At 52.3% G+C, this 22,411-nt stretch overlaps 1 protein-coding gene across 5 annotated transcripts in view; it reads right to left on the bottom strand.

The window, feature by feature from the left end:
• Window positions 1-22,411, bottom strand: part of RPH3AL (rabphilin 3A like (without C2 domains)) — a 137,529-nt gene that overhangs the window by 74,149 nt on the left and 40,969 nt on the right. For all 5 annotated transcript variants that reach the window (XM_052657275.1, XM_052657274.1, XM_052657277.1 and 2 more), the window contains exons 2-4: window positions 13,565-13,676; window positions 9,909-10,052; window positions 7,232-7,361 (exon numbers count right to left, since the gene is read on the bottom strand). In XM_052657275.1, the coding sequence (XP_052513235.1) occupies window positions 7,232-7,361; window positions 9,909-10,052; window positions 13,565-13,641 (351 nt within the window). In that variant the 5' untranslated portion in view covers window positions 13,642-13,676. The remainder of the gene's footprint in view (window positions 1-7,231; window positions 7,362-9,908; window positions 10,053-13,564; window positions 13,677-22,411) is intronic.

Genomic DNA, 22,411 nt, shown 5'->3' with positions numbered 1-22,411 from the left:
CCTAGTGGTCCAGTGGTTAAGAATCTGCCTGCCAATGCAGGGGACGTGGGTTTGATCCCTGGTCCAGAAAGATCCCACATGCCAAGGGGCAGCTAAGCCCATGCAGCACAACTACTGAGCCTGTGCACTGAAATTACAGAAGCCTGTGAACCCTAAAGCCCACGCTCCAAACAAGAGAAGCCACTGCGACGAGAAGCCTGTGCACTGCAGCTGGAGAGTAGCCCCGCTTCGTGGCAACTGGAGAAAGCCCGAAGGCAGCACCAAAGACCTAGCGGAGCCAAAATAAATAAACCAATTATTAAAGTTCTAACCTTCAGTGTGATGGCATTTGGAGGTGGGCCTTTGGGAGGCGATGAGCGTTCAAAGAGAGTTCAATGAGAGTTCATGACGGCGCGGCCCTTGTGATAGATTAGTGGCCCCAGGGTTACTGCCTGTGGCGGGGTCTGCGCTGACCTCAGCAGGATATCCCTCCTCAGAGCCTTAAGTAGGGTAGGGGCAGGGATCAAGTTCTGGCCTGGCCCCTTTCCTCCAGCGCCCCCATCCTGGGCAGGGATTGCCTGCTCCCCACCCCAAACTGGGTGTCCCCTAAAGACTTTGAACAAAGCACGGGACTGCCTCATTCTTTTCCCCCAGAACTCAGCACATGTTACTGAGACAATCATTTCATGTGCAGGCTCCTCAGTTCCCACACCGTGGAACACATTTTAGCTGAGACCAGAGAAAAATCTGATTGCTTTCCTTGCACGGTGACAATGCCATCCTGGGCTCGGGCGGGCTATTCAGCAGCCCTGCCCAGCCTCCCCACCACTGGTGAAGCCAGACTCTCAATTAAACTGAAAGCCGGCGGGCTCAGATCCTAAGCAATTAAGAGTGCCAGTCCTCTAATTAACCAGCTGCCCCTCTCCCTTCGCACCACAGCCTTCTGATAATGACAGCAAGCAGCCTGGGCATGTAAGCCCAATTAGGGGGGACTCTGCTCTGAGGACCAGCGCCGTGGGTTCCATCCACACTCTCGTTAGCTTGAGGCCAGGGCTCTTGCGGGGGAAGGCTCTGCGTGGCCAGGAGCACCTGAGACATGGATCTGGACACTCTCAATGACAGAGATCTCCCCAGCATCCCTTCTCTGCACTCTGCCCGCCTGGGAGCCATGCTACAGGCCATTTGCAAAAGGTGTGGAGGGGAGAGAGAAATAAATAGGGAGGCACCCCAGAAATTGGTGAACTCTAACCAGAGGGCTCCTGACACCCCTAATTAGGGCAGTGCCTTATTAGAGCTCTCTCAGCACCCCCAGGGCTGCCTCAGTAACCCTAAGCCCAACTGTAATTAATTACCCATAATTATTTAATACTTCCAGTCCAGAGGGCAAGCATCTGTGTGTCTTTACACTGTATCACCCAATGCCTGCACCAGTATATATCTATATGACAATAAATATTTGTTGCAAGAGTGAAGAGATGACTTGTCCTCCCCTCCCAGACACTAGAGAAGGTCCCTGTACAAGGACCATGGGGCTAAGTCTGGGCCTCCCTCTTGATTCTCCAGGGACTCAGCTCCTCAGGGACCACCACCTGGCAACATGGCCCAGGGTGCCCTCCCTGCCTTAAAGGCCTGCATCCTCATGGTTAGGCACTTGCCTGGCCCATTTCCAGCCAGGTTCCTCTGCTCTGCTATTCTCCCCTCCCTGGAATGCCCTTCGCTCTGCTTTCAGCCTCTCAGAAGCCTGCCCAACCTTCAGAAGCCAGCTCCTCTAGGCAGCCCTCCTAATTGTTCTCAGGCCTGGAAACCCTGGTCCTAGCCATTGTCAGCATCTGCCCACCTTGACCACGAGGACCTGAGGGAAGTGGCCATCCTTGACCCTTCTCCTTTTGGATTCCCCTAACCCAGAATTTGGAGACGGCAATGGCACCCTACTCCAGCACTCTTGCCTGGAAAATCCTATGGATGGAGGAGCCTGGTAGGCTGCAGTCCATGGGGTCGCTAAGACTTCGGCACTACTGAGCGACTTCACTTTCACCTTTCACTTTCATGCATTGGAGAAGGAAATGGCAACCCACTCCAGTGTTCTTGCCTGGAGAAGCCCAGGGATGGGGCAGCCTGGTGGGCTGCCGACTACGGGGTCGCACAGAGTCGGACATGACTGAAGCGACTTAGCAGCAGCAGCAGCAACCCAGAATTAGCCCAGAATAGGCTGAATAAGTGACCGAGTGTTAGGGTCATCTGAGGAACTTGTACAAAATCAGGGAGTTTTCCCTGTTTAAGACATCCAATACTGGAGAGCTACAAAGGCTTTCAGGAAGAGGTTTTTATATAAATTACAAAAAACACGGGACTAACTGTGGGAATTCCAATTTTCAGTTCAAGAAAAAATGAATTCAAAAAGGAAAACATAGGTTGCTATGGTTTGAATTGTGTCCCATCGAAATTCTCATGCTTAAGCCCTAATGCCCAATATGACTGTGTTTGGAGACAAGGTCTTTAGTTGGTGATTAAGGTTATGTAAGGTCATAAGGGTGGGGCCCTGATCCGATAAGACTGGTGTCCTTGTTTGAAATAGGAGAAAGACTGCAGCTCTCTCCCCACCACGTGTGGACACAGTGAGAAGGCGGCCGTCTGCAAGCCAGGAGGGGAGTCCTTCCAAGAAACCAAACTGGTCAGCACATTGATCTTGGACTTCCCAGCTTCTAGACTCTGAGAAATCAGTTTCTGTTGTTGAAGCTGCCCAGTCTGTGGTCTTATGTTATGGCAGCCTGGGCTGACTGATCCAGGGGAAATCACAAAACCTCTCCCAAGGTATACGAGGTCAGTTCCATTTTTAGTAACAGCTGGGCAGTCTGACGGAGAAGGCAATGGCAACCCACTCCAGTACTCTTGCCTGGAAAATCCCATGGATGGAGGAGCCTGGTGGGCTACAGTCCATGGGGTCGCTAAGAGTCGGACACAACGGAGTGACTTCACTTTCACTTTTCACTTTCATGCGTTGGAGAAGGAAATGGCAACCCACTCCAGTGTTCTTGCCTGGAGAATCCCAGGGATGGGGGAGCCCAGTGGGCTGCCATCTGTGGGGTCGCACAGAGTTGGACACAACTGAAGTGACTTAGCAGTAGCAGCAGTAGGGCAGTCTGAACAGCTAGCCTCAAGGTGAATTAATCATAACAGTGGTATAGGACTTCCCTGGTGGTCCCAGTGCAGGGGGTCTGGGTTCAATCCCTGACTGGGGAACTAGATTGCACATGCTGCAACGAGGAGTTCAAGAACCGCAAATAAAGATATCGCGTGCCACAGCTAAAGAAGCCCCCACATACCGCAACCAGGACCCAGCACAGTCAAATAAATGTTTAAAAATAATAATAGCGACGATCACAATGACAGGGACCCTTTACTGAGTGTTTCCAGTGGCCCTGACATTAAGGACTTCCCATGCATTAGCTCATCTACTTCTCACACTCACCCATGCTCAGTGGTGATGTAGTTCTATCACCCCATTTATAGGTGAAGAAACAAAGGTTATGTGACTTGCACAGGGCCATTGCACTGTGACCGAGCAGGGACCACAACTCAGGTCCATCTGCTGGGGAGCAGCACTTACTGCCAGCCCCGGAGACCTGTGACCTCTCACTGTGCAGGGCCAAGTGAGGTCTCACCCTGACTCACTTGCAGTCTAGGACCCTCTTTCCTTCCTAAGACCCTTAATCACCCCCTCTAATCCCTTCCTATTTGCTTACAATACAAACTGAAACGGCTGATTCTCTTAGCATATGGCCCCCCTCCCTATGTTACCTTGTCCCCAACCTCAGCATCTCCCACTGACAGCCACTGACACCCAACTCATCTCCTCTTTTCACGCCACATCCCCCTGCCACACATTCACCAGACAGCAGCTGGTGAGTTTCTTAAACACACGAAACAGGGACTTTCCTGGTGGTCCCGTGGTTAAGACTTCCCATTCCCAGTGGAGGGGGTTTGGGTTTGATCCCTGGTTGGGGAACTAGACCACACACGCCACAGCTAAAGATCCTGCATGAGGCAACTAAGACCTGGTGTAGCCAAACAGATAAATGAAGTATTTTTCTTAAAAAAACAAAAACAAAAACAGATCGTGTTACATCCTTGCTTAAAATGCTCCACTGGCATCCCATGAAAGTTATCATCAAACCTCAACTCCTGACCTTGACTTACAAAGCTCCGTGTGATCAGCTGTGCCCAGCTCTCCCTCCCTCTGCCCCAGATGCCGTCATTAGTTCACTGAACATGCCCGGCTGGTTTCTGCCTCAGGACTTTCATGCTTGCTAATCCCCCTGCCTGCAACACCCTTCCACCTGGGTCTTCATGGGGCTGGCTCCTGCTCATGGTAAGGTCTGAGCTCACAGCTGCAACACCCTTCCACCTGGGTCTTCGTGGGGCTGGCTCCTGCTCATGGTAAGGTCTGAGCTCACAGGGAGGCCTTCCCTGAGCACCCAGGCATGCTCTACAGCATCACCTTGTTTTTATTGACTAGAGTCCCCAATCTACCTGACGTTACATTTGTTTGTTTATTGTCTGTCTTCTCCCACCCCTGGCAAACAAGCTCCATGACTTTATCTTGCTCATGGCACTTCTAGCACCTAAAACAGGGCCTGCACACAGCAGGCCCTCTACTACTTGCATAAAGGGAAAATGAATGACTGAATGAATGACACAGTCTTCTCATGGATGGTTAAAGACCATCCCCCAAATGCCCCTCATTCAATGGTGGCCCCAGCTGCCACCCTCTCCTCCTAATGTCATCCAAGAACAAGTCCCTCTAGAAGCTCAGCAGACTCTTCCTCTCACCACCCAAGCCAGGACCAAGTCCTCAGCCTGCCGCAAAATAAGAACAATTTCAGCTGGAAACATCCTCTGGACCAGCCCGGTGCTCCAGGGTAGCCTGGGATTGGGATGGTGGCAGTATCCGTGAAAGAGCATTCCCCTACCCCCTCATCTGCTGAGGTCCTCCCCTGGGATCCCTGCTGTTGCCAAGGAAATGGCTCTGCAGGGAGCAGCTGGCATTAACCCATCAGCAATCAGGGTCAGTGGCTCGCCTCTGGGGCAGAGGCCCCAGACTTTTCCAGGGGATGGAGACAAGGCTCTGACCCTCTCTTCATGGTCCCACAAACCCAGATATTTACAGCAATTGTGGGGTTGAGGGGCAGAAGAAGGAAACAGGTGGAACTCACATAAAAGAACCTGCCCAGGTGCTGGAGCAAGACACTCCCGAGTCCCTGTGTCCATCACCCCGTTGGCAATTATCTGGCCCAGATCTATGGAGGCTTACGGAGGAGCAGCTCAGCAGTGCCCACCCCTCCCGACACTCAGGCCTCTGCTGCTCTTCCACTGTTCTTGTGCCTCTCACCAGTTAATCCACATGCCTCAGCCCAGTTCACCACATGTGACAGAACAGGGGAAGAGTGGTTTAGCTGAAATTCTGGCTTTCCCATCCATTCATTTGGTGCATTAACTTCTTTGCACCTTGGTTCTCTCATCCAGCTTTTGAACATCACTGAAAATGCCCTTGTCAAGATTGCCAATGGCCTCTGTGTTGCCGAGTCCGTGTTTATTTCTTTGATGTTCCCATATTTTACAGTCCTTTCAACTATTATTAATGCCCTGCTGCACCCCCAATCTTCTCTCCCCTGTTACTTCTTCCCAGAATTTATTTCTTCCTGAAATCTTATCTATTTGATCATGACTTGCTTTTGGTTTCCTCACCCACGTACTCTCAAGAGAGAAGGTTCTTTATCTGTCTTGTTTACCAAAATAACTCCAGGCTTAAAATAATGTCTAGCACATGGAAGTTACTTGAGGATGGGTTCTAGTAAAACTGGAGTGAAAAAGAAAACAAGAAAAAGGCATGGTATCTTGGGACCAGCGCTTCGAACCTAGGAGGGCAGTAAAGCGAGGTCCCATGATGACAGCTGTGCGATAATGGCTAAAGGCTAGAGCAGGAATAAGAGTCCAGAAGAGATTCTGGCAGGGGAAAGAAAAAGTAGGCTTCATGCAATAGAGAATAAAATCCAGATGCTAAGAAACCTTGAGGATTAGGAGGCACATTATTCTTCGGTCAATAAGGAAAGAAAGGCTATTAGAAACGCCAGGAAAAACAAAGAGTTATGTTAAGGTGCTTCCCTGGTGGCTCAGTGGTAAAGAATCTGCCTGCCACTGCAGGACACACTTGTTCTATCCCTGGTTGGGAAGATCCCACTTGTTACAGAACAGCCAAAGCCAGGCTCCACAGCTACTGAGCCTGCGCTCTAGAGCCCGGGAGCCGCAACTGCTGAGCCCACGTGCCACAGCCGTGGAAGCTCCAGGGCCCTAGAGCCCGTGCTCCGCAACAAGAGAAGCCGCCACAGAGAGAAGCCACCGCTGGGGAGCAGCGCCTGCTCGCCACAACTGAAGAAAGCCCGCGCAGCCACGAAGACCCAGCACAGCTAAAAATAAATATATGAAATTTTTATAAAGTTATTTCAAGAAGTCGTGGACTCAATATGAAACAGTTTTATATATGGCATAATTTAGAACGATCAGTGGAGTACAAGAAAAGGAGAAAAATCCATTTGGCCTTGCTACTCATTTGAGTTGCCAGGGATCAAGAGGAAAATCGCATTTATTTAAAACAACTAATAACGTTTACTGAGTACTTACGTGCCAAACAAGGTTTTTAGAGCTTTGCATATACTATCTAATCCTCACGACTCTCTAAGGTATATGTTATCATTGTCCCTATTTCATAAGTGAAGCTCAACGTAGTAAATAAGCTTTCTGGAGTCAGTCACACAGCTACCAGGAGAGCTGAATTCATACACAGTCCTGTGAGGCCCAGAGGTCCACTCCCCAGAGCTGGCACTAGAAGCCTAGCCATGCGACCTTCCGAACCCAATCCTTCTCGCCATGAAGCATAGGGTACCATGTGTGCACATGTGTATCGTTTTGTCACTAAGTCATATCTGACTCTGCGACCCCATGGACTGTAGCCTGCCAGGCTTCCCTGTCCATGGGACTTCCCAGGCAAGAACACTGGAGTGACTGGCCATTTCCTTCTCTAGGGGAACTTTCTAACCCAGGGATTGAACCTGCGTCTCCCGCATGGGCAGGTGAGCCGCCGGGGAGGCCTGCACACGTGTATGCACAAACGCATATACACTCTCCTGGGAGTCAGGACGCAGAGCCACGAAGTGGCAGGGCTGGTCCTGGCTGGGAAGCCAGAGCAGGGCCTTACCTTCCTGCAGTCTTTGCAGAACACGGAGGAGCTGCCGAGGAAGCCCAGCACCTCCCCGCAGAGCAGACACTGGGAGAGGCCATTCCCCATCACGTTGCGCCTCATGGTCTCCAGCCGCTCCACCAGCCGCCTGCGCACAGGACACGGGGTCAGACGGTGCGGGCTTCGTCTCCAACCTGACGGCCACCTGCCCGGCAGCCCCGGGGCCCCCACACCATTCCCTCACCTTCGGCGTTTTCCCTGCACACTCCTTCCCCTGGCTAATTCCGAATCATTCATTCACTTACCCACCGTGAACTGGGTGCCTATAGTATGCCAGACACTAGGAATATTGCAGCAAAGAAGACAGAGAGGGACACAGTCTCTGTTCTCATGGAGTTTACGTTTAAGAATGACAGAAAGTCTATAAACAAGCATAGTGACGGACTTCCCTGGCAGTCCGCTGGCTAAGACTTCTCCCTCCCCGTTCAGGGGGCCTGGGTTCGACCCCTGGTCAGGAAACTAGAGCCCACTTGCTGCAACTGAAGATCCCACGTGCCGCAACTAAGACCCGGCACAGCCAAATAGATAAGAGAATATAAAGAGCAAGCGCAGTGACTTCAGAGAGCAGGAGAGGCTATGGAATAAAATAAGCGGGGGTGGGAGGGGGCAGGACATGGTGGGTGGTGGTTAGTGAAGGCCTCTCTGAGGACATCGGAACTGAGAGGGGAAGGATGACGAGGACCAAATGTGTGAAGAGCTGGTGGAGCATCCGTGCAGAGGGGCAAAAAGTACAAGAGCAAGGCCCTGGAGCACTGGAGCAGCAAGGGGGCTGGGGGTTGGGGGGTACTGTACTGCCTGGGACAAAGGAGGCAGGAGGGGGCCGGGAGGGGCCAGATTACACAGCCCCACGGCCCACTGTGACCCCTGTTTTGTGACAACCTGTCACACAACACTGTCACGCCCACAATACGCAGCCACTTCTTTTCCATTGGCCGCTGTGTCTCCAGTATCCAGTGGATTCTCAGCAAAAATTATTATTTTTGTGGCTGCTCCATGCAGGATCTTCGTTCCCCAACCAGGGATCGAATCCAGGCCCCCTGCAGAGGAAGCTCAGAGCCTTAACCAGGGGCCACCAGGGAATTCCTTCCCTCAGCGAAAATTCTTAAATACATGGAGGACAGTGTGTGGGTACACTGTCTCCTGCAAACCTCACAATGCTCCCACAAGGAGGATGCTGTCCCCCGCCCCCCATTTTAAAGATGACAAGACTGAGGCTGCGAGGTGTGATGTCACTTGCCAGGATGGCACAGCTCCTCAGAGGTAGGCCTGAGGTCACACCCAGGCCCCCCATCTCATGGCAACTCCACTGTCTCCCCTGGGGTGATCAGGCCCTGCCTGGGGGCCAAGGGAGGGCAGACTGGGCACTGAGGCTGCTTCTGCCCCCAGAAGTCAGCAGACACTCCTGACTTCCACAGTGGTCGCTGTCCCTCCTCCAGGGACCTCCAGGGTCCTGGGAATAAACTCAGCTTCAACCCTGGCCTGACCTGCTTGTTCTCGGGGGACCTCCTATCAGTGGAAACACACACGACACACTTCCTCTTTCTGAGATGATTTCCTGCCTCCTGGGTCATTCTTGCCTCAGCCAAATCCAGTGCTTACGACACAGCCAGACAACGTGAGCAGCAGGGGGAAGACAGCCCAGATGATGGGGGTCAGGGGGTCGGGTGCAAACGCTTCTCACAGCTTAGGGGAGCCCACAGGGAACACCCTCATCGGCCCCGGGCACACCTTACTGGGGGAGCCCGAAGGGTGTGGCGCTGGCCTGTCAGTCATCAGCACCTGCACCTCTGAGGCATTCTGAGCCTTGCAGTACCCTCAGGCTAGGTCTGAGAGGCAGTGGTGCCCCAGCCAGGGGTGGAGGGGGGAAAGAGCACTAGACATCTGCTGCAAACGCTCTCTGGAATGAAACAGTAGTAATACGTCTGTATTAAGCGAGGCACACACGATAAACTGGACAGCAGTGGTCTTTGCACCGGCGCTTTCACTTTCTAGAACTCTGCATTTCTACAATGTCTGGTTTTTCCGTATATTTCATGGAAGAAGATAAACAGAGAAAGAACAAGGAGACCAGAATCAAATCAATTCCCGTCGGTGCCCAGCATTTATATCTTCCTGCTTGCGTGGCCTGTGTTTTTCAGACTGTCTAGGAAACATGAATTACTTTTGCAATTAAACAAATAAAAAGACACAACAAAACTGAAGACTGTGTAGGAGTCGGCTCCAGACGCCGGAGGCCGAGAGAGCTTAGATAAGCTGGAGAGCGGCTCCTAATGGTCTCTGATGGGAGAACCCAGGGTTCAGCCTCTGCTAAATCCTTGCCCTGGCTGAACCACAGTGACCCTCCTGTGCGCAGAGTTGAACAGACCCTAGTGTGTCTTGCTGCACTCATTCATCCTCCCCATAGCCTAGGGCCCAGGCTGCTATCCCCATCTTACAGAGGGGTATACTGAGGCTCAGACAGCCTGGGTTATGAACCTACTCCAGTCCCGGGGTGTTCAGGCCGATTTGACCCTCGCCCAGAGACAAGCCGGCACGAGGACCCAGGGTGCCAGACTCCCAGCCCGCTGATCTGGCACTGACTGCCCTGCCCCCCCTCCAGGCCCCACTTCCGCCCGCTCGCAGGAGCAGCCCTTACCCGACCCTGTGCTGCTCCAGGGTGTCGAGGCGCTCAGCCCTCTGGATGACCTGCAGGATGGCCTCCACCTCGGCCGGGCTGAGGCACTGGCTCTTCCTCTGCTTCTCTGTCTGGAAGGTGTGCACAGACCAGCCGGTGTGCAGCCTGGAGAGAGCATAGCACACAAGTCCAGCCCCAGTGCAAGCCGGCACCCCCACCACCCCCACCAAGGCCCCGTGGGCATGGTCTGTGTGTCGGGCGCATGCCAGTCCCCAAACGCTGTCTCGGCCACCCACCAGCTCCTGGGCCCCACGAAGATGGCAGCACACCCTTAGCATCTGGCGGGGGGCGGGGCGTGGAAGGTACAAAAGGCCACAGCACAAGAGGTTTCGAGGGAAGACGATCAAGAGAAGACTGAGCACCTGGATCTGAGTCTTGGAAGAAAGCAAGATGGACAGGAAAGACCATCGACTGGGTTACAAACACTGACGGCTTCCCTGGTGGCTCAGTGGTAAAGAATCTGCCTGGCAATGCAGGGGACACGGGTTCCATCCTGGCTCTGGGAAGATGCCACATGCCGTGGAGCAACCAAGCCCATGCGCCACAACTACTGAGCCTGTGCTCTAGAGCCTGGGAGCCACAGTTCCTGAAGCCCCACGCTTGAGAGCCTGTCCTCTGCAACAAGAAAAGCCGCTGCAACGAAAAAGCCTGTACACCACGACCAGAGAGTGGCCCCTCCTCGCCAAAACTGGAGAAAAGCCCACACGGCAACCAAGACCACACACAGCCAAGAATAAAAATAGATAAATAAAATCACATATAGATTTAAAAAAAAAACAAGATGCTGAGGATAAAAGGGGATTCATGGAGCATTTTGAAAACCAGAGGGATTCGGGGCAGGAGGGTCACAGCAACACAGGAGGAGCAGCGGTGAGGCCCGGCCCAGGGCTCTGCAGGCCGCCTCCCCACTGGACCCCTGGCATCCTGCCAGGCAGGCCTCCCCATCTCTCAGAGGAGGGAAGCGGCAGGGTGCAGTTAGATGCCTTTGCAAAGGCAAGTCCGAGGCCAGAAGGCTTCCTGGCCTGGGTCGCTCACATCTGGTAGCTGCCGAGAGCCATGCCAGGCTGCCCCAGGGGACCCCTCCCCATAGACAAAGGAGGCTGACTCAGGGCTGCCAGATGTACACGGAACTGCAAACCCCGAGCAAGAACCTTTGGCGGTGCCCAGTGCCTAGCAGCACGTCCCCCGACTGTGGGGCCTCGCACAGGGGACAGCACCAACAGCTGCTCCTGCCTCGCTTGTGTTCCAGGCTGTGCACCGTCTCCAGGCCTTTGCTCAAGCTGTGCCCTCCTCCTGGGGTGCCCACCCTCTCCCTAAGCCTCACTTCCACTGGCTCACTCCCTTTCTTTTATAGGACATCTTCTAGATATGGTCTTTATAGGAGGCTTTTCCTTGATCCCTCCAAAATGGGTTAAAGGAGAGCCCATTCTCGGAGTTCCCTATGGCCTGGGCATAGCTCCACCATGAGGCTTAAACGTTATTACGAGGCAAGGTAGGTCCTTGTGTCTCCCCCTTAGAATGGGAGTCCTGAGGGCTGTGCCCTGCCCCATCTGGCCTCTGCCCAGCTCTCCATCTTCCTTGCATGCCATTCAGCCCCTCACTCTGCATTCAAGCCACCCTGACCTCCTGCCAGGCCTCTGCAGGCCATGTCCCTTCTACCCCAGGACCTTTGCACTTGCTGTTCCTTCTGCCTAGATGCGCTTCCCCCATATTTTCAGCTAGTATTTACCCTTCCTCCAGGCTTCAACATAAGCATCACACTCTCAGGGAGACCTCCCCCAGACCCTAGATTATTAGCACCGCACTCTGCCTGACTGCCTGTTTCTACCGACAAAGCAGCTGCACACGAGCAATAGTGTGTATCACGCTCCCTGCTCCCCATCAGTGCCTGAAGACAAGGCACCGTACTGGTCTTGTTCACTGCAGTCCAATAGCCCTGGCACATAGCAGGGATTTAGAAAATGTGTGATGGCAGCTGGAAGATGGGAGAACAGATTCTAAGCTGGAGCCAAAGAAGATAACTTGCCCCAGCCTCCCAGAGGCACAGTACCTGGCTGCGGGGGTTTGTAACACTATCCTTTAAGGAGCCCAGCATTACAAGGAGCCTGGCATTACAAGGCAGCACACCCCGGAGAGAGATAAAAGCATCTGCTCTTCTAAAAGGTGCCACGACAGCTTCCGGCTGCTGCTAAGCGCAAGACAAGGTCAGGGAGAACTGAAGGGGAGGCTGGCAGGATCACCAGGGGTCATGCCGGCCCCTCCCACAAGAGCGCAGCTCTCCCCAGCGCCTCACATCCAGCCGTGGAGGACACATCGTCTCGCCAGGTGTCAGAGGAGAGAAGAAGAGAGGATGGTTTCACCCCTGGTCTCTCCACTGCAGGGGCCACGTGGAGGCTAAAAGAGCTGAGCCACCCTGGTGAGAGGGACAAATTAACTGTGGTGCAAAGAGTCCTGCAAATCACACAGGACTCCACTCATCTTGGGCATTCCGGATTAATTTTTCTATCCTTTGATGTTTCAGCTCTGTCCCCTGCAGGCTTACAATATCTAATTGCAAATGTCTTGAACTTGGTCCCAGTTGGGGAAATGCAGGCTCCTGTATTCAGCACAGATTTGACAGATGGAGTGGCACTCTTGGGTTTATCTGATCCCTGGGACCCCCGACTCCCCTGGAGGGACAGGAGGAGACCCAGATGCCAAAAAGGCATCTGGGGGCCCCTGGTGTCCAGCTATGGAGCAGTGAGGACAGTGGGTGGAGACGGGCTGATTTACGTGCAGCTGAGGGGATCACCAGGTTGAGAGGTAACAGGAAAACGGGGCAAACCACAGGCAGAGAAACCCTGACCTAGGCACGGCTGAGAGCTGGGACGCTTCGAGGCTGGCTGTGTGCTTCAGTCCAGAGGGCAGCTCGTCATAAATTTGACAAGCCTTTCTTTGGTCTGTCCTGTCTGCTGGGGCCAGGCGCTCAACTATGAAGTGGGCATCCAGAGATCAAAGGCTCCCCACTGCCTGGGACTCAGGGTCTGAAGCTCAGTGACAGGGGATTTCTACTCTTCACAGAGAAGGCAAAGGAAATGGTCTGGCTCCCTGATGTCTACTGTGTTCCAAAGAACACAGGCATGAGAGTCAGATGGACCCAGGGGAGACCGGCCACTCACAAGCTGGGCGACGCCAGTGAGGACCTCAGTCTCACATCTCATCTGAGACATGGGAATCCATTCCATATGACGGAATGAGTGAATGGCTGTTAGGTGCCCAGCTCAAGGCCAGGAGCGTGGTGTGCATTAGACAGGCATTTTTTGCTTGTTTAGTCGTTCAGTTGTGTCCAACTCTTTGCACTCCCTGGACTGCAGCCCGCCAGGCTCCTCTGTCCATAGGATTCTCCAGGCAAGAGTACTGGAGTGGGTTGCCATTTCCTTCTCCAGGGGATCTTCCTGACCCAGGGATCGAACCTGTATCTCCTGCACTGGAGGCAGATTCTTTACTGTTGCGCTAAGATGGGCACCTGTCTTCAAATTGCTCCTTGTGAAGCCCTGGCACTGAATTTTGTCAAAGAAAGGAGGGGAGTTGGAAGAGGAGGGAGGGGAGGGGCCCGGCCAAGCCTGAGAAGTACTTACTTGGCTCGCAGGGCGAGCTGCCGGTCATTGGGGCAAACCCACTGATCACAGCCACTGCCGAAGATGGTGTCGGCCATGGTTTGGAGCAGCCAGCCAGCCTGGGGAGTCACGTCTGAGAGAAGAAAGAGGGAAAAAGAAAGAGCACGTCATTGGCTGGGGTGCGCGTGGCAGACGAGGTCCCTCAGACACCAAACACCGGTCCTGCCAACCTATTCCCCTCTGCTGCCGCCCCATGCCGTCCCCAGTGATGTTTGGACTCTCATCAGCAGAATCACCCCTCCAGCTAAGTGCTATTTCCTCAAGGTTCCTCTTTCAGAGACTCCTGATTCTGGGAGGGGTAGCTAGGCGGCTCATGCAGCTAAGCGACAAGGTTGGACTTGACGGACAGGACATCAAGACAGGACATCAAAGGAAAGTTTTCAACTCCGCAGGGATGCCCCAAGGGCGTTTGCACCCTCCAGGTACCAACCCCACTTTACTGCCCTGGGACCACAATGAACATGGCCCCCTCAGCAATCCTGAAGGAAGGGGGCCCTGCTCCAGAGCTTGCTGGTGGTTTCACTTGTGCAGTTGAACTGAGCTGGCTTTCTCCTTATCACCAAGGATATGTGTTGTGACGGGACTTCCCTGGTGGTTCAGGGGCTAAAACTCTGTGCTCCCAATGCAGGGGGCCGGGGTTCGATCCCTGGCCCTACATGCCTCCACTAAAGATCTCACATGCCAAAAGGAAGACTGAAGATCCCACGTGTCCCACCTAAGACCCGGCTCAGCCAAATAAATAAATAATTTTTTAGAAAGGATATGTGTTGGGGAGATAGTAAAGAGGGAAAGAGAGAGAAAGCTGAGTTTGAGGGAATCCTAATTCTAGGGCAAAGATGAGGGGCAGTACAGAGTTAGTCACACTCCCCTGGTCTCACTCCCTCCAGACCAGTGGTTCTCAAACACAGGACTCCTTTACACTCTTGAAAATCAGCCCGGCAGTTCTTTACGTGTAACATACAGTTATCACCATATGACCCAGAAAGGGCTTTGAGGTATAAACCCAAGAGGACTGAAAACGTATGTCCATACACAAACTTTTACACGAATATTCACAGCAGCCCTATTCATAATTGCCAAAGGTAGAAACAACTCGAATGTCCATCAGTTGATGAATGGATAAACTGTGGCATATCTGCATAATGGAATATTGTTTGGCCATAAATGGACTGGAGGAGAACACGGATGAGCCTTGAAAACATGCTAAGTGAAAGAAGCCGGTTACAAAAGACCACATATTGTATGGTTCTGTTTATGTGAAATGTCCAGAACAGGCCAACCCATAGAGACAGAAGGCAGATTAGTGGTTGCCAGGGGCTGGGGGTGGCAGGGAGGGAAGAATGGGAGTGGCTGCTAATGGGCTCAGGGTCCTTTTTCGGATGATGGAAGTGTTCTGGAATTAGACAGCGGTGATGGTGGTATGGGCTTCCCAGGTGGCCTAAGGGGTTAAGAACTTGCCTGCCAACGCAGGAGAGGTTAACAGATGCAGGTTCCATCCCTGGGTCAGGAAGATACCCTGGAGGGAGGGCATGGCAACCCACTCCAGTATACCTGCCTGGAGAATCCCATGGACAGAGGAGCCTGCTGGGCTACAGTCCATGGGGTCACAAAGAGTCGGACACAACTGAAGTGACTTAGCATGCATGCAGGATGCTTGTACAGATTTGTGAATTCACTAAAACCACTATCTTGTACACTTTGAATGTCAGAAATTTATGGTATGTGAACTACATCTCACTAAACTGATAAAAAAAATTCTTGAGAACTCCAAATGGTATGGGCTATATCTACTGCTATTTACCAGATTAGAAATGAACACTGAAAAAATTTAAATTGTTAAGTCATCTAAAAATCACAAACCCACGAGATGCTCACATATTTAAAAGCTGTATTTTCAAAACAAAAGCATTTAGTGAGAATAACGGGATTGTTTTGCATTTTAACAAATCTATGTAATGTTTGGCTTAACAACAGTTTCATGTCTGACATTTCAATCAATGTTTTGTGGTACGTAGTTTTGTTAAAGTACATGAAGGACATCCAGACTCTCACGGATATGTCCTATAGTTGGAACAGGGTGGAGTGTTTTAATAGCCTTCCTAGATAATTGCGGACGTTCTTCTTTCATTCTGCACCCAAACTCAACAGATGACAGTTATCTTTAAAGATTAGTTCCAATGTGGCATTTGGATCACACGTCAATGAACTTTTCATCTGTATATCTGAGAGAATTTGACCAAGTATGCTGTGATGATGATGAAGAAGAAAATATTTTTGACCTTGGGGACCCCCTGAAAGGCACTGGGACCCCCGCAGAAATCACTGGACTGTGGTTTGAGAGCTGTTGTTCCAGACCAATGTCACCCATTTCTGTGATGACCAGCAGGGGGCGGCATGTAGATTGCTGTTAACTGACCCCCACAGGGACCAAGCCCACGACCTTGACCCCAGCGGTCTCTCTATCCCAGGTGATCCAGGCACCCACTCCCCATTGCCAGCCGCCTTGAGAGAGAGACCCCAAAGAGCTGTTCGGGGAGCTCCCTGGGGAGACCCCAGGCCGGATCCAATGCTGGGAGGGTTGTTGGTACCACCTCCCATTTAAAGTCTTGACCTTCTCCCAAATGAGGCTCACATCCAGTCCAGGAAAACACCCGCGGGGTCAGAAACGACATGCTCATCAAGCAACTTTAAACCAGCCCCACTTCTAGCTATGGTCTGTTTTGTTGCTGTTGTTTTAAAGTTCTGTTATCTTGTGAAAAGTGCAATCACACGGCTGCATGGGTGTGAAACGCCTTATTCTGTTCCAAGCAAACATTAGAAAACATACGGTAACTCAGTAGCCCTGTTTCCTTATTATTGTTTTTTAAAAATATTCTGGGAGCATCAGGAAATGGAAGTGATGGGGTCTCCCTGATGGGGACAAGCTGAGCCCGGGGCTAACTGGCAGTCCATCTCCTCACAGATTCTGCCTACAACGCAGGCTACCCGGGTTTGATCCCTGGGTCAGGAAGATCCCCTGGAGAAGGGAATGGCTACCCACTCCAGTATTCGTGCCTGGAGAATCCCATGGACACGGGAGCCTGGCGGGCTGCAGTTCAGACCGGACTGAACGACTACATTGCTATCACCTCACAGGCACTGCCATTCTTGCCAAGGCCTGCAGGGGGCACCACACGTCCCAGGCCACTGCTTTCAGGACTAGACCTCCCGGCTCCGGGACTTCCTGCCCACTGCTGCTGCTAGGTACACAGTGTGGAGGTGGCCCCTCTGCTCTGCCAGGCAACCCCACGAAAGCAGGGACGCACCAGTGGTGATCCCAGAGGGAGGAACAAGTCAGAGAACCTCAAGGTGGGAATTATTCCATCTTCTGCAGATGCTTCTGAATCAAAAGGGAGTGGAGCTGAGGAGTGGGGAGGAGGCGGGAAGAAAAAAGGGATCCTGTGTTCTCATGCTTGAAATGACACCTTCTTTATGGCGGGACAGGTGAGGACTTCCAGGAGACAGCAGCTCCTCACAGCCCCAAACACATCACCTCCAAATAAGCCTCTAGGGAATAAATCTCTTGTGTCCCTTTTGGGTCATTTCCTAGGGTGCTAGAGTTTGAGGATCACTGGCAAGAAAACCCCCAAACTAACATCTGTCTGTCCAAAGAAAAGCTATGACCAACCTAGACAGCATACTAAAAAGCAGAGACGTTACTCTGCTGACAAAGGTCCGTCTAGTCAAAGCTATGACTTTTCCAGTAGTCACGTAGAGATGTGAGAGCTGGACCATAAAGAAGGCTAAGTGCCGAAGAATTGATGCTTTTGAACTGTGGTGTTGGAGAAGACTCTTGAGAGTCCCTTGGACTACAAGGAGTTCAAACCAGTCAATCCTAAAGACAATCAGTCCTGAATATTCATTGAAAGGACTGATGCTGAAGCGAAAACTCCAATCCTTTGCCACCTGATGAGAAGAGCTGACTCTTTAGAAAAGACTGTGATGCTGGGAAAGATTGAAGGCAGGAGGAGAAGGGGATGACAGAGGATGAGATGGTTGGATGGCATCACTGACTCGATGGATGTGAGTTTGAGCAGCTCCGAGAGTTGGAGAAGGACAGGGAGGTCTGGCGTGCTGCAGTCAATGGGGCTGCAGAGAGTTGGACACGACTGAGCGACTGAACAACAACTGACCCATCTGACATCTAATTCCTTTTCTTTTTTTTTAACTTGAGTCCAAATAACTCTGCAACCACCCACAGGCTACTGTTTTGTTCTTTCTCAATCTAATCATTATTTTTTCTGTTTGGCAGAAGAGAAAAGAACCAGGCTGAGAGACTGAGAAAAGGTCACACCCATGTGGGTCTGCTAACCCTTAATTAATATACCTTCTCTGCCTCAAGTCACCTTGTGCAGTAAGTATAAAGGGAAGGGTTTGGTGGCAGTGAGGATGATCCAACTTGGAGAGAAAAGACCTGAGAAAGTCTGGCTTTTATGCAAACTTACTGCAAGACTAGGAACAATCAGTTATTTCTCCCCAGGCCTCAGTTTCCCCATCTTTTCCCCACGGGGAGCAGAGACTGACAGGCTGGAGGGATCACTCTGGGTGGTCCACTGCATTCTCACTTGCCAAGGGGCAGGTAAGCGGCTAGAGCAGGGTCCTGGGAGGGAGACTGGTCACTGCTTCAATCTGGTGGGGGGATCTGGGCCCCCACCCAGCCTGGTTCCTAGGGCAGGATGGAAGAGGCGTTCTGGGTCCCCCACCCTTCCTGCTCCTGGAGCTTTGAGGAAGAGGAGCCCACTGAGCCAAACACCACAGAGAGATCCAGGGAGATGTGGGATGTCCCTCCCAGAGCCTGGGGCCGTGGGCACCGGCCGGTGGTAAATTCGTGGCTGAGCATGACCACAGCAGTGGCTCCGACTGGGAGCTGAGGCCCTGTCCAGGGACTGCGGGGCCCGCCCTGGGCTGTGGCTGGCACCTGGGAAGGCACAGCTGTCCCTGGCCCACGTGGAACAATCTCAGCACAGGTGGTGGGAGAGGAAGGCAGTGCGTGGAAACACAACTTAGGAAACTGCCAACAGAGTCAGCTTCGGTTCTCCGAATCTAAGCACCCTGAGCCTGCTGCCAGCTCCCTGCCCACCAGCCGGCCCATGTCCCCCGGCTTTCTGCACCCCCTTGACCCGGGGCTCTTCTGCCAAGCTGTGTGTTTGCCATCATCCAATATACTCCTGGGCTCGCTGCCCCTCCAGCAGGGGCCCCAAGGAGGAGGAGGTGGAGGAGGAAGGTGGGAGGACATGCATTGCAATGAAAACCCAGCATAGCCAAAAATAAATTAATTTTTAAAAACTGCAAGCTCCCGTGGCCTCTCCTGGGCACCGTAGAATATGCACCCTAAACACACTCATCACCCACCCCTAGATGAAGACTTCCCGTCTTCATGTAAGATTATCCCATGTCTTCCTGGACAGTTGTGCACAGATTTTTAAATAAAATTGGGTTCTTCTACCTATGCTGTTTGCTTTCTTATCACACTGTGCTTTCTCACATTATTAAAAGTCCTCAGAAACATGATTCTTCATGGCAACTTAGTATTCTGGATTTATTTTTCCCATTTTCCTGTTGGGGGAGGCACATGGATTGTTCCCAGCCCTGTCCTATTGTGTTCAGCCCTAAATGGATATCCTGGGAGATAAATCTTTGAGCCCATTTCTGATTATTTTCTTAGGATAAATTCCCCAAGGGGAAAAGATGTGTACATTTTTTTTAAATGTATCACCAAAGCGCATCACCAGAGTCATTCACACACAAAAATTCTGCTGCAAGCAGTCGTGTCCCGGTGGTCTTTTCAAACTCAGAACTCAGAGATGGAAGAATCTGTAAATCTCCAATAAACTGCTTTTAATTACGTGTACAGGGACTTCCCTGGGGCTCCAGTGGTTGAGATTTCAACTTCCGATTTGGGGGCGTATGGGTTCGATCCCTGGTTGAGGAGATGGGATCCTGCAGGTCTCATGGCCAAAGGACCAAAAATCATGGAGAGAAAGCAATACTGTAGCAAGTTCAATATAGACTTTGAAAATGGTCCACATCAAAAAAAACTGAAAAAAGAATAATGTGTATAGTACAATCACTAAAAACAAAAACCTCTTCTCTGCAAGCATTCAGGGTCACTTAAAAGGCGGCTTCTCCCTCTTAATGGCCTTTGCAGGCTTAGAATCTGGTGAAGCAGCGCCAGCCTGCGAGCCTGGGTGACCTGTGGTCCAGTCACAACTCGCTAGCCGGGTTCCTTCTACAAAGAGCCAGGGTCTCTGCCTCCACACAGGCACACAGAGAGGATGAAATGAAAACGCACGCCTGTAACTCCAGAGAGCAGCCCACATCATTACTAACCCAGGAAAACGCTGCCCGTTGACCCAGCCTTCCAAATCTTACAACCTCTTTAACACAGCGCTGAAAACCTTTCTAGCCTGCAGCTGTCTCTGAGATGCACCGGATTCTGAAAAAGACACCAGAGGGCAAAACCACCTGCCCCTCGGGAAGCATCACACACGCCCACTGGGGCTCCACCCCACCCAGGGGCCACAGAAACAAGAAATTACAGAACAGCTCCTCATCACCCACGGCTTCTCCTGGTGGGGCGCTCTCTCCCGCCTTCAGACCCTGGCGTTTCTGCCTCCTTGGTTTATTTCAGGGAAACTTTCGCTAATACAACTGAGCCCTGTCTGCTGCCCCAGGCTGGATAAGCTTTCATGGAGCTGTAGGGTCTGATCTCGTGGGAGAAACAGACATGATATGGGGAAAAGAACGGGAAAGAGAGAGGAGGGGTGAGACAGTGGGAAAGGAGCTGCAGGGTCTAGGCAGGGGCACCACGTATAAAGGCAAACACAAGTCACCAGCAAGGGCAGGATGCCGGGTCCAAACAGCCACTGAGAGAGAACAGAAGTGCATCTTTCCACACAGATGCAGGGGACTTCTGGGGGTAGCTGAACCACGAGAAAGGAGACATGAGGCCCAGCCAAGAGCAGCAGACAACCCGTAGACTCGGAAGCAATAAAGAAATGTAGGAATTTCCCTGATGGTCCAGTGGCTAAGACACTGTGCTCCTGATGCAGGTGGCCCGAGTTCGATCTCTGGTCAGGAAAGCCTAGATCCTACATGCCGCAGTTAAGGATCTCGAATGCCACAATGCAGATGGGAGCTCCTGAGTGCTGCAGCTAAGACCTTGTGCAGCCAAATACATAAATATTTTTTAAGTAGTAAACTATTCAGTTAGGGGATGGATGTTATGTAGCATTACCATGGGAATAGATAACTGACACAAATGGCGTTTGGTAAACAAAATCCCAACCCTGACCTCAATATCCCGAGGAGCCCAACTTCCCAGAGCTGTTTGGAGGTGGACTTGCAAACTGTGAGCAGCGGAAAGGTCAAAGGGCCAGGTGAGAGAGGCAAGACAGTGGGCATAAGAAGCAAATAAAACCCATTCTGCCCTTTCCCATGTGCCAGAGTGGGGCTGGGGGAGGGCCCGGAACCTTCTCAGGTAGCCTGTGCAGGGCTGGAAGAGGGGGAGGGGGTCACCCCAGGGCCAAATCTGAGCTGATGCCTGGACAGCTGCCAGAGGAAGGATCGGAGCCCGCGTTCAGCCTCCTGTCGTGATCCTTCAGTCATGCCTGCCCTGGGTGCGGGAGGGGAGGGTGGCTGCCTATTCATGGTTGCTGCTGAGTCTGCCATGTAGACAACTAGCCGGGCCTGGATCAGGGGGTCGGGGGAGGAGATGAGGGCTTGAGAAGGGGAAAGAAAAGCAGGGATGAATATAAAAGAATACTTGCCACCCAGCCGCTGCTTCCTGAGGCACCAAAGACACTGCCTAAGAGCCTGCAGTTCTACACCCAGGTATTAATATTCCAGGGAACCCTTAGCAACAGGCCCTGACATCTGCTCTGTTACTATGATACGGGAAACATGATAATAGAAGCAAGATAAGGTGAGCTGAGACATCAACATTTCCTCCACCTGTCACACCGCACTCGGAGGATGAAAGGCGCAGACAGGGAGCCTCAAAGCCCTGTCTGAAACCGGAGGGAAGCTCTCTGTGGGCTGATTATGCACGAGGCAAGGGTGGAGAGGACGCAGGAGATGAGAAAGGAGCCCCGGGGAAGCTACTGCCTGACAAAGGTCCCCAAGACTCACCCTGTCATCGGGCACCCCACCAGCTCTGCTTCCTTGGGTGACTTCGCTCCCACCCCACCCCTTCATTGATTCTCCCCTTGTCTTTGCCCAGGCTCTGGCAGGAGCTTCTCAGTTGGCCTTTGGACCTCCAGGAGCTCACTATGCCCCCTTCACTTGCAGTCAGAGAGGTCATCCTTAAAGCATAGGTCAGACCATGCAAGTCCCTTGCTCTTAAAACCTTCAATGGCTCCCTTTTGCCCAAGAGAAAAACCCAAGCTTCGCCAAGGCCACCCACAAACTGGCCCAAATGACCCTTCCAGTATCACCTGCCACTTCATCTCTCCCACGAGGCCCACACTCTTGTCACTGGGAACTGGGAGGTGTCCTGGCTGCTCAGCTTTGTTTCTGGAACTTGTCCCATGACCCACCTTCCCTATGCACACTGGCAACCTGCAGAAGCCCCACACCAATCCTCTGGGAATTTGGAATCGACCCCATTTGCCTCCCCTCAGCTTTTCAGTCCACTCTGTGTCCTGGATGGGGTGGAGGGGGTCCTTTACTTCTGGTGGGGTCTTTAGATTCCTGCAGCCTTTCCTGTCTGTGCTCTGGGCCTAGATGCCCCAGGGCACATCCCCACATCCCCCTTAAGCCACAAGACTG

This window comes from Budorcas taxicolor, chromosome 19 (genome assembly GCF_023091745.1).
Source record: "Budorcas taxicolor isolate Tak-1 chromosome 19, Takin1.1, whole genome shotgun sequence".
Taxonomy (NCBI): Eukaryota; Metazoa; Chordata; class Mammalia; order Artiodactyla; family Bovidae; genus Budorcas; species Budorcas taxicolor.
The sequence above is the reverse complement of the archived record's forward strand: the minus strand, read 5'-3'. Positions and strand labels throughout refer to the sequence as shown.